The sequence below is a fragment of the Vidua chalybeata genome, chromosome 4, assembly GCF_026979565.1.
Source record: "Vidua chalybeata isolate OUT-0048 chromosome 4, bVidCha1 merged haplotype, whole genome shotgun sequence".
Lineage (NCBI taxonomy): Eukaryota > Metazoa > Chordata > Aves > Passeriformes > Viduidae > Vidua > Vidua chalybeata.
In genome coordinates, this window is record NC_071533.1 from 12,704,380 (window position 1) to 12,720,994 (window position 16,615).

At 40.7% G+C, this 16,615-nt stretch overlaps 1 protein-coding gene across 8 annotated transcripts in view; it reads right to left on the reverse strand.

The window, feature by feature from the left end:
* JADE1 (jade family PHD finger 1) overlaps window positions 1-16,615 on the reverse strand; it is a 41,539-nt gene that overhangs the window by 17,980 nt on the left and 6,944 nt on the right. For all 8 annotated transcript variants that reach the window (XM_053941531.1, XM_053941530.1, XM_053941533.1 and 5 more), the window contains exons 2-3: window positions 13,475-13,552; window positions 277-359 (exon numbers count right to left, since the gene is read on the reverse strand). In XM_053941531.1, the coding sequence (XP_053797506.1) occupies window positions 277-359; window positions 13,475-13,526 (135 nt within the window). In that variant the 5' untranslated portion in view covers window positions 13,527-13,552. The remainder of the gene's footprint in view (window positions 1-276; window positions 360-13,474; window positions 13,553-16,615) is intronic.

Here is a 16,615-nt window from a genome sequence, read left to right on the forward strand (position 1 = left end):
ATGGGTGTCAGACTACAACAAAATTCACAGATAGAAGCTGGTGCTGGCAGTAGCTGTGCCAACAGCTGAACTCTCTGATCATCAGGGGAGGGGGGAGAGGGGAAGAAGGGGTGAGGGAGGGGAGGTATGTGCCAGCCAAAATGTAGGGGAAAAAATAATAAAAAAAAAAGTAAATCAGAAAAAAAAAAATCCATTACCAGAGAACATGTATGTATATATTGTGTTTACAGGTACTTTGAGAGATGTAACAAAATGCAAGTCAAATTCCAGAAATACCTCAGAAGGTTTCCGGTCCTCATCTCTGGAACATGAAGTCCTGCGACGTTGAGATCTGGAATGCTGGGACCAGGTAGACAGACCTAGGATACAGAAATGATAATTTGCAGGCTTCTGCGACAAACCCCCAGGAAACTCTTTCAAAATGAACCAGAAAATAAAAACCACTAAATCCTAAATTTCTGTGATCACTCTCCAGGGTCTGTTTTGTTTCTCATTTCCCAACTGATGTGTGCCTGTACTGGCTGCACTGCACTTCCATCCAGCATTCCAAAAAAGCCACTTCATAACATCCTTCCCCCTGAGCATCAATAAATTACTTCCTGCAGATTAATAACTGACCAGGAGCTCTGCCAATAGCTTGGCATGTACTCTTTGAAGCTAATGTCCTAGATACCTACACTGGTTACCTGATTTCTGCTGGCACAAGCTTCTGCAAAAAGAAGCATGCTGCCACACACACAGAGCAGAACCCACAGAAAAAGCTGTTGTTTCTTCTCTCAAGCAAATCTAGTGTGGCTGTATGATTTTTGTCTGCCTAATTATTCACTACATTCCAAACAAATTATACCTTTTTGCCTTGAAACTGTTTGACAGAGTCTCTGTCAGCTTTCAGAAATATTGTAACAGGAGGGAAGGAAAAAGAGAAAGAATCTGCACTCCTTTGACAAGATAGAGCTTTGACACAAGAATACATTACACCTGTGCAAATCAACTAATTTCAACACAGTTAAGATTTACAGGTACAGCAGGTATTTTCCACTGTCAACTACACGGCAGCAATGAAAAAAAAAGCCAATAAATCTTTCTGGGTTGCAGAGATGAAGGACTTGTACTAGGTCTATCTGACAGGGAAGCTAAGACCTATGTCATTAACTCAAAATTTGCAGATCTGGATGTTATTTGAAGCAAACTGATGCAAAGTCCTTCCCACACTGCTCATTCCTTCACTGTCTGTGCACAAACATGGTAGGAGTAAAAAGGGTAAGGCTACAGTCTGTAAGAGAAGCACCACCTCACACCAGCCTACAGAAAACTCTCAAGGATCCTCTCAAGAAAGCCCTGTTCAAAAGCACATGATGGAATAAATTCTCTATTAAAAATAAAAAATCATTTTAGATGTGAAGTAACTGTCCAAGGCTTTCACTGGAAAGATTTGACTGAATTCATTAGGTTTTAGTTATCTGTTTGTCTTCTCTTTTCAGTTAGTGATCCATTAAGAAATCTGCCCCAGTAAAACCTCTCTGGAACACAGCAATGAATAACAGAAATTACACAGAATATGGATAATGCTCAAAACTGAAGCAATGTTCCCAGCAAATAGCTAAAAATCTTATCTCCTGCAGTAAGAATACAGAGAGGATAATTTTAAGTAAATGTTAGTGTTTTAATATAAAACATGGTGGAGTTATCAGCACTCTTTCTTCCTTTTTTCCTTTCATAGAAAGAAGGAAGAAAAATAGTGACTGTCTGCCATTTATTAATCTGTGAGAAAAGCCAGACTCCCGAGATCATTTAACTACTATTCAATTTAATCTTTCCCTTGAAAACTGAAGAAAAAACACAAGCAGGAATACAAACTTCTTGTGAGGATCCTATCAGACCATCCCCAAACTCTACTTAAAGTCAGAAGGGAATAAGTAAAATCCCTCACAAAAACTGTGAGATATACAGCTAAAATGCATGACAAAAAAAAAAAAAAATCCAGATTTATTGCCTGTAATGCAGTTATGTAAATATTAACATTTTAACACTCAGACAGATGTGATTTCTTTAATCAACAGCCTCCCTAGAAGACACAGACCACATACAAACCCACACAGATTACTATTCAGTTCTCATGGGTTCTGATATTTTTCATTGGCAAGACATTAATATCTGACCAACTAGCTGCCACTGAGGTGTTCAGCAAGTTAAACCACTGCACCAGCAAGTCAGCACCTGGAAATTTCCAATTCTTTTGTGGATCTGAGTGTTTTTTTACACTGTTGGACCTGGGAGAGAAAGCCTGCTCACAAGAGAAAGAATTAAGAAAAGCTGTATTGGCAAGGTGTGTTTGATTCAAGTTTCTGTGAGAGATGAGCTCGTGAGTCTGGAGGCTTTAACACAGCTGTTCCCAAGTAAGGCAGGCATCTGGCAAAATTAGTGTAGTGACAGTGTGATGTACTTCTGGGTCTTTACCAGTGTCCTTTAACCCAGCTCTGATGACAACTTATAAACTGAATTTAAAAAGGGTATGGGCAGCTTTTTCCAGGTCCCTCTTATGCCACAATGAAGCTACAAAGGTGATGAGTAAGACAATCCCTGCCATATCACCCATCTCCATTACCTCACTGTGTCATCTTACACATCAGAACAAGTGTCTTAAATGCACACTTCTTTGTCCATGTACACAAGGGTTTGCTCGCTGGATTAATTAACTGTTCCATGTTTCACAGAAGGGTAACTCTTATCATCAAAACTAAGGAGCTACAGGAGCTTCACTTTAAATGATTTTTTAAGTGCTATATGAAAGCACACTATGTAAAAATTCCATGCCTAAGAGACAAGTCAAATACAGCCAGCCTTGCTCAGGTTTTTTTTTTTTTTTCCAAGCCAACCACCTTGCTACACTGAATAAGGAAAGAAAGTTTCTCAGTTTTGTAGCAGCCTCTTCCATGCACACCAGGCTGGTGAACTCACAGTGGAAACACTGTTACTGAAGAGGCTGTTGGGTTTTTCTGAGCAGGGTAAACTACATAATACTAGGAGAAAACTGGAAGAATTCCTCATGGGACTGAGGTTTTACTACACACTGCAGCTAGCAGATGACCTTTGGCAAGGGCTTCTCGTCAATAGGGGAAACATTTACTCACTGAATAAACAAAGCCAGACTATAAGCATTGAATTCAGATTCAAACCAAATACTACTGCTTAGACAAGAAAGAAAGAAATTGAAAGAGCCAGCCAAATGACAGCAAAATATCCAGCCCATAACACTATTGGATCTAGCTACTTTTGAAATCCCAAACAAGAGTTTCAATTCTGCTTCCATCAAAGCTAATGGCAAAACATCACTGTCTTCACCAGTGCCAGCCCAAGCCACTGAATTTCCCAAAGCCCTCATTAATAAACCATCCACCCACTCTGCCTACACCAATAAAAGTGCAGGAGGAAAATTAAGGCTGTTATTTGTCTATTAAACATCCTTTCCATATTTTCACAATCCAGAAAAGGGACCTCACTGAAAGCAGAAATTCACAGCCCATTACACCTACTTCAGTGGTTAATGATCTGATTTGTATATCTGAGTGCATGAAGAACCATCCCTGGATTATACAGAAGGCAGAATCTACTCTGGTCAAAACAAAACACAGGATTCAAAACAGCTCTTCTGTATTATAATAAGCACAGTTCAGTTGTTTCAGGAAGATTCCAGACACTTCGCCAAAATAATTCTTTTTCATTAAGCATACAAAATCACTGTGTTCCTCAAGTTTTATGAGTACTATCCCTAGTCCCAAACTGGATTAGGATCACCAAGACTAGAAAAACAACTAGAGACCAAGAGTTAAACTCTGTTATGGTAAAATAAAATTTTTTTTTTTTAAACATCATAAGGCAAGTCTGAATCACTGGGATTTGGATGATATAAAAGTTCTGTAAGATACCATTATATACCTCATGGGAAGAATGAGTTTCACAACAGATGGAAAAACATGCTACCATAAGCCACGTAAGAAACAGTAAATATGAAAAATACACAACTCCAAGGCATGAAGCCAAATATAACATCCAAAACATGCATTTCCATCATTGTTAAGACATCAGAGATAAAAGTTATCTTATTAAGTGTTACAGGATCAAGGCAAGTCTAGGATGAATGCAGTAGCCTGCTGAGCATCATCACTCTGGGAGAGAGACCAAGATCATTTGGATTCTTTTACAGTTCAGATTCTTTCAGATGACCAAGGTGTTTGCATGTTTTAAAAGGAGTCATCACTGAGAATAATGGGAGAGGGATCATACTCCTATTACCTTCTCTTAGTTTTCCTTTTGCATTTATCTACTTAAAGACAAAAACCAAAAAAGAATCCCAAACCACAAAAAAGGTGTAATCCTCAGCAAGGGAGGCAGAGTTCTAACACACCACTGGTGCTGCAAAGGACTTCTCAAACTCAAATAGGAATTTTTTCTGTTCCCCAAGGCTGCTATGAACACTCACACTGTAAATACAGTGTTCTTATAATATCGCCACAGGGTGTATGTAGCACACATACCTCCTGATAATAAAAGAAAGCAATCAAGGAGTGTGCATTCTTTTTCCCCACTTGTGAAGAACACACGCTTCCCAAAAGGAAAAACTTAATCAATTTTAACTGCATCATTTTATTAAATGATCTGTCAAGAATACGTTTTCATCCCCAAAAAAAAAAAAAATCCAATCAAAACAGAAAATTGCTTGGAACAAATAAAACAATTCAAACCCTCAGGGAATTCTACCCCACAGCTAATACACTGCTCAGCATGAGCAGAGAAGTCTCAGCTATTAGGTATCATGCACAAGGCTGTTGTAAAGCCACCTGTTTAAGGCACCCAGCTGTGTCCCTGGAGAACTACCTGCTGCTACAAGCCTCTGAACACTTCAAAGCCTCGGATCACTGTGAGCACTTCTCCCACGGTAAATACACTGCCTCTACCCTGCTACAGCAGGCAGCACAACAGAGCAAAGCAGCTCTGACACGGATCCATGTCTGCCTGTCACTTCTGCTTAGCACCAGGCTTTCAAGATGCCTGTGCTGCTCTGCAGCTCACTCTGAGACCAACGAGGTGCCGCTGCCAACACTGTCACAAAGATCTACAGCCCGAGGAGAAAACAGAGGTGCTCAATCTCTCCATTTAGTGCCTGGCCCACAACTCCTTACAGGAGGATCTCCGTGCCACTTAGAAATATCTCCATGCTTGGACTCAAATTCCAGCACAAAACAAACAGAAGCAAACTATTCTGTGGGCAGTTTCCACTACGTCAGGTACAGAAAGAGCTGGCTGGGCAGAAGTCTTCAGCGTTATCACAGAGAAAGCAGCACGTAAACAAACACAACCTAAGACACCATTTCACAAAGCCAAATTTCCTTTCTCACTTTCCTGTTGCGGGAGGGCTTGCCCATCTATCTTCCTTATCTTTATAGTATATTATAATACAATAATCTCATTCAAGATCAAAACAGAAGAAGCAATAACCTTTTATCTGTTGTCAACAGCAATGCTGCATGAAATTTACTATCAGTTGACGACTCCCCAGTTGCAGCTGCTGAACAATGTGTCGATCCATACAATCTCTGCAGTGCTTTACAACACCACAGCACAAGTGCTCAGTCTCTGACACACATAATGAACCATCCCTGCAGCTCCCTGCCACAGCACTTTAACACAAGTTGCCACCTGTCATCCCTTTCCTCAGTAGCACGTATTTGAGTTTTATCATCTCACAGAACACCACATAACCACGCACAGGCACATGGCACTCTTATAACAGTCAGGAGTTCCTAGACCTCATCTTGTTTTTCAGCAAAAGACCCAAGTGCTACTCAAGCCCCAGACCAACTCCCATGGTAGCCATGTTTTATCATAGCAGTTTTAACTCAAGTTTACCACAGGTTATCAAAGTCAATTTGAGCACCTCCCATTCACAGGCTGATAACATGATGTTGTCAAGGCTTTAAAGTCCAGTGGACTTAGGTGTACTCAATCTAGCAGTCTTGTAAAGAAAAATGAATGTGCCTCTCCAAAAATGAATCATGGTATCACAGAATGTGCTGAGCTGGAAGGGAACCATCAGGATCATGGAGTCCAGCTCCTGGCCCTGCACAGGACCAGTCCCAGGAGTCTCAGCATGAGCCTGAGAGCATTGTCCAAACGCTTCATGAACTCTGTCAGGTTGGTGCTGTGACACTGCCCTGGGGAGCCTGTTCCAGTGCCCACCCACCGTCTGGGTGAAGAACCTTTTCCTGATATCCAGCCTAAATCTCCCTGGTTCACTTCATGCCATTTCCTTGAGTCCTGTCCCTGGTCATGAGAGTGAAGAAATCTGTACCTGCCCCTCTGCTTCCCCTCACAAGGATGTTGTAACTGCAACGAGGCCTCCCCTCAGTCTCCTCTTCTTCAGGCTGAACAGACCAAGTGCCCTGCCCTCAGCCACTCCTCATATGGCTTCTCTTCCAAACCCTCCACCATCCTTGTGGCCCTTCTTTGGATGGCTTCTCATGGCTTAATGTCATTTTTATACTGTGGCACCCCAAACTGCCCCCAGCACTTGAGGTGAGGCCGCCCCAGTGCAGAGCAGAGCAGGACAATCCCCTCCCTTGCCCAGCTGGCCATGCTGGGCCTGATGCCCCCAGGACAGGGTTGCCCTCCTGGCTGCCAGGGCACTGCTGACTCTCATTCAACTTTCCCTCTACCAGCACTCCCAGAGCCCTTTCCACATCACTGCTTTCCAGCCTCTCATTCCCCAGTCTGTCTGTACATCCAGGGTTGCCCCATCCCAGGTGCAGAATCCAGCACTTGTCCTTACTGTCCTTCATATGGTTGGTGATTGCTCATCTCTCTTATTTGCTGAGGTCTTGCAGGGCCTCTTTGCCCTCAAGGGAGTTGACAGCGCCTCCCAATGAAGTGTCCTTGGCACATTTATTTAGTATTCCTTCCAGTTCCATGTCCAGGCCATTTAGGAAGACATTGAAGAGCACAGGGTGAGGATGGAGCCCTGCAGAGCCTGGACACCAGCTGGTGTCACCCCATTCCCTATAATCCTTTGTGCCTGACCCATGAGCCAGTGGCTCACCCATCACGTAACAGTTATCCAGTTGTGTGTTGGACATCTTGTCCAGAAGGATCTTATGAGAGACAGTATCCAAAAGCTTTGCTCAAGTCCAAAAAGATTGCATTTACTGGCTTTCCTAGATCAACTACGTAGGTCACCCTGTTGTAGAAGAATTCAACAAGCAGGAGTTTCCCCTCATGAAGCTGTGCTGGCTGTGACCAACACTGGTTGCGTTATCCTACAGCTGTTTTTCAATACCACCCCAAATAATCTTTTACATGATTTTACCATGATTAAATTAATCTTTTCCATGATTAGGCATTGAAGTGACACTGACAGAACTGTAGTCTCCGGGATGCTCCTCTCGCACTTCTTGAAATTGTGACAACGTTCGCCAGCTTCCAGTCAGATGGGATGTCTCAGGATTCCTGAAACTGCTCAAAAATCATCAAGAAATGTTTTTCAGTGACATCAGCTAGAATCCTTGAGGATTCTGTGATGAATCCCATCAGGCCCTATGGATTTGTAGGGTTCCAGCTGCAGCAACAGATCCTGCACAAGTTCAGAGTCAACTGGGAGTTGATTATTCTCACTGTCGTGATCCTCCAGCTCAGGGCACTGAGAGCCCCTTGGTCCATCATCAGCATTGAAGACAGGGGCAAAAAATGCATTAAACACCTCTGCCTTGTCCATGTCCATGTCCATGTTTGTGAGGTGCCCATCCTCATCCTCTAACAGGCTGATGCTATTTCAATACTGCCTTTTGCCATTAATGTATTTAATAAAACTCTTCATTGTCCCTCACATTTCTGGCCACCTTCAACTCCAAGTGAGCTTTGGCCATATGAATTTCTCCCTATAGTGGCAAGCAGCATCTCTGTATTCTTCCCATGTCACTTGATCTCATTGTCCTCAGAATGCACCTTCCTTTTTCACCTTACATCCAAGAGGATATCCCTGTTCAGCCCAGCCAGTCTTCTGCCTTGCCTGCTTGACTTGTAATGTTTAGGAATTGCCTGCTCCTGTGCCCTTAGGAGACAGTGTTTAAAAATTGACATGCACTGATGGACCCCAGCACCTGCAAAAACATTTTCCATGGGGACTTTACTTACTAATTCCTTGAGCAGTTTTGTGGCCTGTTCTCCTTGTGTCCAGAGCTGTGGTTTTCCTGGCACTTTTCCTCCTGTCAATTCTTTTTTGCTGTCAAATGATGGTGATCATTATGGGAAGTCCCTTCCTCAGATGTGGTGCCCTATCAGCCAAGATAAGCCTTTCAAATCACACTCCCAGATCGCTCCAGCAACTTCACCACAAGCCACTCTGCCCCACTCTGAGATTAACCTTCAGGTAAGATGCTCGTTCTTTCCATCTGTCATCACTCACCAACCCTTTTCCAAAGGCACATAGTGACCACTACACTTGCTGCTTTGCCCAAATTCTGAGCACTGTAACTGCATTACATTCTGTTGTTCAGTCACCATCCCCTACCTCCTGGCAGGTTCAAATGAAAAACAAAAAAACCCTTCCTTGCTTCCTTTTCACAAAGCTCTGCACATGCAATCACCACTTTTCAGACCAGCAGCGGCTGCAATTCCACAGTAAATGACACACACCCCCAAGGTTATGTACTCAGTAACCTTTGTGAAGGCACCCAGGGATCCATCTCAAACACTACAGGAATCCACTGGGATTCAAAGCCCTTTCTAAATCTAAGATCCTCGTCATTCAGTCAGTGCAATGGATATTGGCAAAATTCGTTTAACTTTAAAATAACATTTGTTTAGCAACGATAGAATAAGGGTCTGCCTAAATTACAGAACTCTATTCCATAATCCATAGGTATTAAATCCTTCATTTCTCAGAACTCACGTGAAACTCTGTAAATCTTGGAGATATTTTTCATCTGCAAGTGTCTTCAGTTCTTCTCTCGGATACTCTGCATGTAGGAGTATGATAAATTGATAACCCCTCCAAGAATAAATGAAAAGGCATCATGGGAGCAAGTAAAGTCTGAATAAAATCATGCTTTGAATTCCTTGCTCATGGAAAACAGTGCACAAACTCACTTTGACACCAAGTGCCTGGATTTCACACAATATCCCTTATACAAATGTCCACGAGTTTCAGACCTTTCTCAAAAACAAGCTGTCCACATGTCAAACCAATTTATGCAAAAAGGAATGCCTTGAAGCTATAAATGGGAACTCCCCCACTGCACAACTTGATCTCACCAGGAAACAGCATATGGAATATTCAGCACAAAACACCTTTGCAGATTTACAGACCAACGAGGCTAACAAGCCTGGTGTCAAACACTGAGCAGAAAAGCTAAAACAGCTTCACTATCTAACACTTAATTAGAGTGAGACCCCCAAATCATAAAGAGAAGGTTTAGCAACAGAGGAGCAAGCTGAAATGCAGTGTAACAAAATTTACTTAAAAACTGTCAAAGCCAGCCACCAGAAAACAGAAGCATAACGGATTTGAGGTAAACATTACTGATTTCCTTTCTACAGGCTTTGAAGAATGCAGCATGTACATCACAAGGCTTTTATTGATGGACCTAGCTAATACGAATGCTCATTATAGTTGCTCTAGTACAATATCTGGAAGGCCACAGAAACAAACAAGCTCTGCCAGGTGACCAAAGAAGAAAAGCTTTCAGGAGCAAAAACTGTCAGGCATTTCCCCAAGCCTCCTCTCTCAACACCATTCCTCTGTATTTAGACAAAAGTTCAAAATCCAGAGCAATGCCTGCAGTCATTTTTCATTCAATTATATTTCACGGGTAAGATGTTCAAAAGTGACCTCTAATTTCAGAAAATGAAATCCCTGAGAACACACTCGGATATCTAGGGACTAACTTCAGAACTGCCAAGCAAAACTGGCACTGACACCTCCTGCCCAGTGCTTCAAATATGCTATTCTGGCTTTGTGGTGAAATGAGGATTTAGAATTTTGATTCTAAAGGGACACAGCTTAGTAGTTAGGTTGAAGTACATGAAATAAATAGTTTTGGGAGGTTAGCTATAGGAAAAGAATCAAGTCTGAGGGCAAAAGACTGATGAGGAAAGCAAGGGTGCTGACTTTAAGCTGCAAGGCTCTAAAATATTGCAAAAAATACATAAACACCCACACAAAAATATCTTACATGAGTCAGTAAATACATGTACATACTCTAGGACTGCAGCCATGTTGTTAAGCTTTCTTCTCTGCTGTATTTCACCCCTAAATGAAAGCCATTCTCCCTTCTTTCATCTCACAAAATGAGAGCACCTTTTCCTCCCTCTGAAGAACTACTGTATCTCCAGAATAATGTATTTTTAGCACTTGGGTATGAGCTTTGTTTCCTTGTGACTACCAAGGAAACTGATTCAGCTCAGTGATCCAATGAAAAACAACTTTTTTTTTTAATAAATTCTATTATTAGTGGTATCATTACTATTATATTCCAAATATTCAGGATCCTGAGCTCAAGAGAATAAAATGTACATTTTTTTCATGCCAAAATATTTTCCAATTTTTTGCACAAGCCTACATGCTGGAGCCTAGCCCACAAAACCACCATCATTCAGGTTACATTTACTCAGTGACCCTCATGATGAAACTGATATGCCTGATCACAGTCTAGTAAAGCATGGTATGCAAAATCAGCTGCAGAACTGCAGCAGCTGGAGGCACAATCCTCAATTAGGATGAGGGAGAACAAGGCTGAGCCCTAAGCTTAAAGACCATAGAGCTCATAATGATGCAACAAGTCCACTGGAGGGTCAAGAGGCACCACTGACTGAAAGGGAAGCAGGTGTTTGCCAACAGGACTCCAACTCAGTGTTGATTAAAATTTCAAATTTTCAATTAGATTACATCTGTTTGAAGTGCCCAGAATAGTCAAATGTAATTGCTATCAGCCTCTGGAAACTGTGAGAAGGAAAAACAGCTAGTGAAAAACTTGAAACCTTCAATACAGACCATAAAAATCAATAGAAATTTTTATATTTTTCTTGGGGGAGGGGAAACTTGCTTACCCTTCTAAGACTACTGTAAGTACAGTGGATCAGAGATACTACTGGCAAAGTTAGAATACAGAAACAAACACAGTGAAGAGTAATCAGTAATTCTACCAAAAGCAAGAGAGATCCTGTGAAGGTGAAACCTGTAAGGGGACACCCTTGACATTCAAACATAGTTGCAAGGAACCACTGGTATCTCCTGTAACAGGAAAAGAGGAAAGGACCTAAGCTAAGTCAGTCATTCTTTTCAGGGAAGTCTGAATGACAAAAAGCCTTGGAAGTGCTGATCCCACATTAAACTCTGATTAATAACCCTTGATCCTTCTGAATATGTATATAGTAGTAGAATGAATATGCAGGAACCTGTATCTGAATTCAACCAGTAACAACAGGCAAATAAAAACCATAATCAAGGAAAGGACAAGTGTAATGCAAAGGAAGTGGTATATATTTCAAATAATTCTTGAAAATGCTTTTAAAATCTCACTACCTTTGCCATGCAATTTATTCAGTGAAGTTATTTGCAATAACCAGGCTTTAAAATAGACAGATCATAAAAGGGCAAGAGGTTTCCTTTTCTTTTCCAACCTCATTTTCTTATATCATGACCTATGGAACAGATATTGTGGAAAATATAATTCACTAAGTTGAAAACTCTATTCTAAATAGTCATACATCAAATGACATTACAAACAAACACTGTAATCAGCAACAGGTCAGTCAATTGTATCTATTTCAGAACTTCAATTCCAAGATTAACTGCTTCATATTTTATTTGGTAAAAACTGTTACACAAGGCACATGAAAGGCTTTAAAAAACAGCTAAGAGAGCGAAAATGAAGACTATTATTAATATGAAACATTATTTTATAAAGTTGCTAGAGAATGAAAAAAGGGTGAAGCTAAATTCTAATGGAAGATATGTTTGCTGCTACTTGTTTATCTTACAAATAAAAAGGTCAGTACACTGACCTCAGTTATAATAACCTCAACTAAACTTCTAACCAATAAAAACATGTCTGATTTGTTTGGGGTTTCTTCTTCCAAAATCCCCCAACTGCAGGTAGCTCTCCAAAACCAAGCCAAATTCCTCACTTGTAACAGATTTTGTTCAATCCTTATTTGGATTAACTCCTACTCAGCCTGCTAGTTCTTACCTTCTCTAATCCTTTCACCTTTATTACTTCATTTCAGCAACAGTTTGCCCAGGGCTGTTTAAAGAGGCAGCTTTGGCCATACCTGAGCAGATCCCAGGCAGCACAAACACACCTAAGAAATGCAGGCAGGTGAAGTAGTCACCTACATGGGGCCACAGTGTACCACAGGGATAAGTTCTCAGAGTGAAGCTTTCAAAAGCACCTAGGAAACCACCCCAATCATTCTCAGACTGAAATTTTACAAAAAAAGCCCAGGTTTGAAGATGTGCATCCAGATAGATCAAATCAAAACCACAAAAACCTCTCTGACAACTGGCTAAGCTGAGTATTGTCAAGTGCAATCTACTTGCTCACTTGGGCAAATAAGACACCTTAGCACATTCTCCAAACTGGTATATCTCCCCCCCACCCCTTGTTTTTTCTGCTTAAATGAAAGATTATCAGTCAGTGGAATCCAAACACAAGACAGAGAGACAGAGAGAGATAGCACAGTGTGTGCTAGTTACAGCAGTACAGAAACAGTTAAAAACCATAAATACGTTCTGTATCCAAATTAGTGGTTTGCTGAATTCAAATTCTTGTAAGCAATTCCTCAAAGAAATCTTCAAATGCAGTAAAGAACAACTTCTATGCTCTGTTAGTCTTTTCTGCTTAAGCTTGAAGCACTAGACTTTCCCACTGTGTAAAAGGGTGTGAGAAGACTGAAGCAAATTTTAAATCCTTATGCAAACTTCTATGGGCAATATCAGCAGATGTCTCCATGCTCACTCTGTCCTTATAATGATTACATTATGCTGCTTGCCAAGATTTCAAAGAAGACCACTCACTTTTTGTGGGACATGAATTTGTAGAGAATTTTTTAAGTTTGATAGAAGGTTTATATAGTATGTATTTGTATATCAAATGACATTGCAAACAAGCGCTGTAAACAGCAACACATCAGTCAATTGTATCTATTTCAGAATTTCAATTCCAAGATTAACTATTTCATATTTTATTTGGTAAAAGCTCTTGTTTTATCTTATTCACTAAAACGACATGTCAGTTCAGCAGGGGGGATCCTGGATCTACTGTCCACCTGTGCTCAGAATACCTGAGTTCACAACTAGATCCTTACAACACACATTGCTACCAGTTCAACCACTGTGCAGAATGCCTCTGGCACATGCAGCACTGCATTAGAACACGTTTTTCCACTTGTAACCTCCTGCACTCTACACCAAAGGAGCACTTACTGCCATTGTCGTCAGAGTCCTCACTGCTGCTAGGAAGCCGATGTCGTTTCATGATCTCCCCGGGAAACAGCAGGCAGCCTGGGAAGCAATGAGACAGCACTTAACCCCAGGTAATAACACACACTCATCAACTCGTGCTTCTGATGGCATGCAAGCATTTACAGCACACAAAGGAAAACAAACAACTCCAACAGCAGCTCAAAGATGAGCAGTGAACCTCTCAAGGGTGCTTAATTAGGCTGTTACCATATGAGCAGGTGAACAACGCTGGAGAGTGGCAATGACAATCCCACCAATGCTTTCCCCCCACCAAAAAACTGTATTTTGTCCTGAGAAGTGTTAAAATCACTAAATATCCGCAGCCAATGTGCTTAACTTCCCCTGCCTATTCTGACACTAGATTCGCAATACAATAACGTTTTTACTGCTTGTGTAAATATTTACTTTGGCTAATATATTTTTGGAGCAATTTTATTCCTGTTTTAAGTGCCAGATTTACGAAATCAGAGATTAAAGTCATCCACTTACACATAAAAAACAAAACATCAGCAGTAGCAAGCCCAGTTTTCCCAGATTAACTAAACATGCATCATCTATGCCCTGGAAAGCACCAACCTCTAAGATGAGAGAGTTACTTCCTCCTGCAGGCACATTTCTAGAGCCATGCCTAACACTAACTGTTCTTTGGCAATAAGATTATTCAGATGATTATTAAGAGGTTCCTCCAAATTGCCAGACTTCTACCAATATCAAATTCATGGGCACATGCCCATGTGATAAAAGAATCATTTTGGCCTTTTTCTGTGATAAAAAGGCCAAAAATTCCAAATCTTTTTAACTGCTGTTCTCAGGGCGCTGACATTTTCACGTGTATTCCCTGTGGAAAAAAGCCAAATTTTTTAAAAACAAGGAAGCTGTAAATAGCTAGTCAGTATTTACATGTAAAAAGCTATTTAAAAGTGCAAGTTGAAGAGCAGACAAAAACATGACAAGACAAGTCCAGAAAGGCATATCCACCATAAGTTAAACTGACAAGGACTCTAGATGCACATCAAAACCCCTGAGTCTTCGCTTATCACAGATAAGTCGTGGTGTCAACAAGGTCTGGGCACTCTGCTGGCAGCAAATCTCTCATACCTACCTCTGCACACAGATTTGGATATCAGATACCAAATTATTCCTTTGCTTCTAGCTAAGTGCAGAAAGTTTAACCTTATTTCCATGTGAGTTCAGACTTCCTCAAACCCTCTCAACAAAACTCTTTCCATTGGTCCTTCAGTGTAAGAATTAACTGCTTCAACTTTGTTCACTGAGAATACAGTTCATTTTAAGAAATTCAATAATGCCTTCAACTTTTGTAAGACTGATTCCCAAAACAAGGAAACCCAAAAAGCCTAACAAAGCCTGACACTATTTACAGTAGAGCACAAAAATATCTGCTCTTCCAGAAGCAGTTCATATAAAAAGAATTTTATTTTTGAGGGAATTCATTTTGTCACCGCTAGCAAGTAACAAGCACCTGAACCTGAGACTCTATTGTACACTTGCAGAGAACTTAAAAAACGTTCTAAGAGCATGAGCATTGCAGGACTACCTCCTTTTTCATATTACACGTGCAAACAGAGTTGGGGGAAGCCTCCCTCCCACAGAGTGACTTTTCAGAGTGGGATTTAATACACCTGCCATTGAAACGTGTAACAGTTTTGAACTGCAAACTTTGTTCACTAAAGAGAAGCTGAATGATTCACCTCACCAAGACCTTTTGTCACCATTTCATAGAGTAAAAGTTCACATACAGTGTCTGATGCCAGAGAATAAAGAATCATCAATGGGAGCCTCTTAGGGGGGTAGAAGAATTCTCTCCAAAAATTGCTTTGAAGCAGGCCAGAACTTTGTGTGTATGGGAGATGGAAATGCTGCCAGTGGATAAATACCCATACCAGCCAGGACCATCAAAACTCACTGAATACAGACCTGGTATAAATTTAAGAGATTCAGAGCCAAGTTCCTATATAGTCACTTAGAAAGACAGAAAGGCAATATTCAGATCCAAAACAGGCTAAGACAGAACTGAAAAATCAATTAGTTCTTACAAGGCCAAAACTAGGGGGATGAATATCTATCTGTAAGGTACTTTTTCTATTAGGTCACTTATTAATAACAGCAATGTAAAAGAAGATATTCACTCAGCAAAAATCTCCCATAAACAAAGTAAAGAAAATTTGGAAGAAAATACAGGAAAATTGTCCTGTCTCAGAAGTGTAATTTGTTTATTTCTGGTTCACTTCTTGGTTTCTTTCCCACACAGTCTGAAAAGCACAATACACTGTTAAGCAAAGCAACAGAGTTTATGTACACTAAGATACACCTGTGAACTTGCAACAAACAAGAAAATTTGGAGTTCTGCTCCTTCACATCTTTCTGGACAAGTGCATTTTGACTTGATCTTCTCCTAACATACTTTCTGCAAATTCAAAAAAATAAGGAAAGAGATGGAACCTTCTTGCTCCTACCACATGTCTTTAAAAAACAAACCAAACATCTCCTTTTTGGTTGCTGTTTAAAGGAAAGAATGGTAATCACACCTCCCAGTTTAAGCACTCTCCAGAGTTTTTCAGGAAATAAGCCAGAGCAGAAGCCACTTTCCTGAGCAGAGAGTATTAGATAAGATAGTTTTTAAGTAATTTCCTTGTCCACTCTAGTCAGGCATCTGAAGTTGGCCACACTGAAAACCCTGTGTTCTCAATAGCAACATTAAAAGAAATATCCCATGTGATGAAGCTCCTGGGAGATTGTTTTATAGATCCATGTGGAGGAAAAAAAAATTAAAACTCAGAGATCTCATTTTCCCATCTTTGAACCTAACCTGAGTTTACAGGGAGCTAAATCACAGATGAAAAAACAGCATATGGCTTCTTAGAGCAAGACTCAAACCTCATAAGATTAACCCCCTGGAACTTTAGTCATTAGAAGAACTGCTTTTTTCAGCCTCTAAAATAATTTTAAACTGCTGCCACCAGATGTTTGTATCCATAGACCAGAACACATGTTCTAGAGGTAACACTGGAATAGCTAGTGAGACTTAGAATCATGCAGATTGAAATGCTACTGGTTTCTGTCAGGTGGTGGGTGACTCAAAGT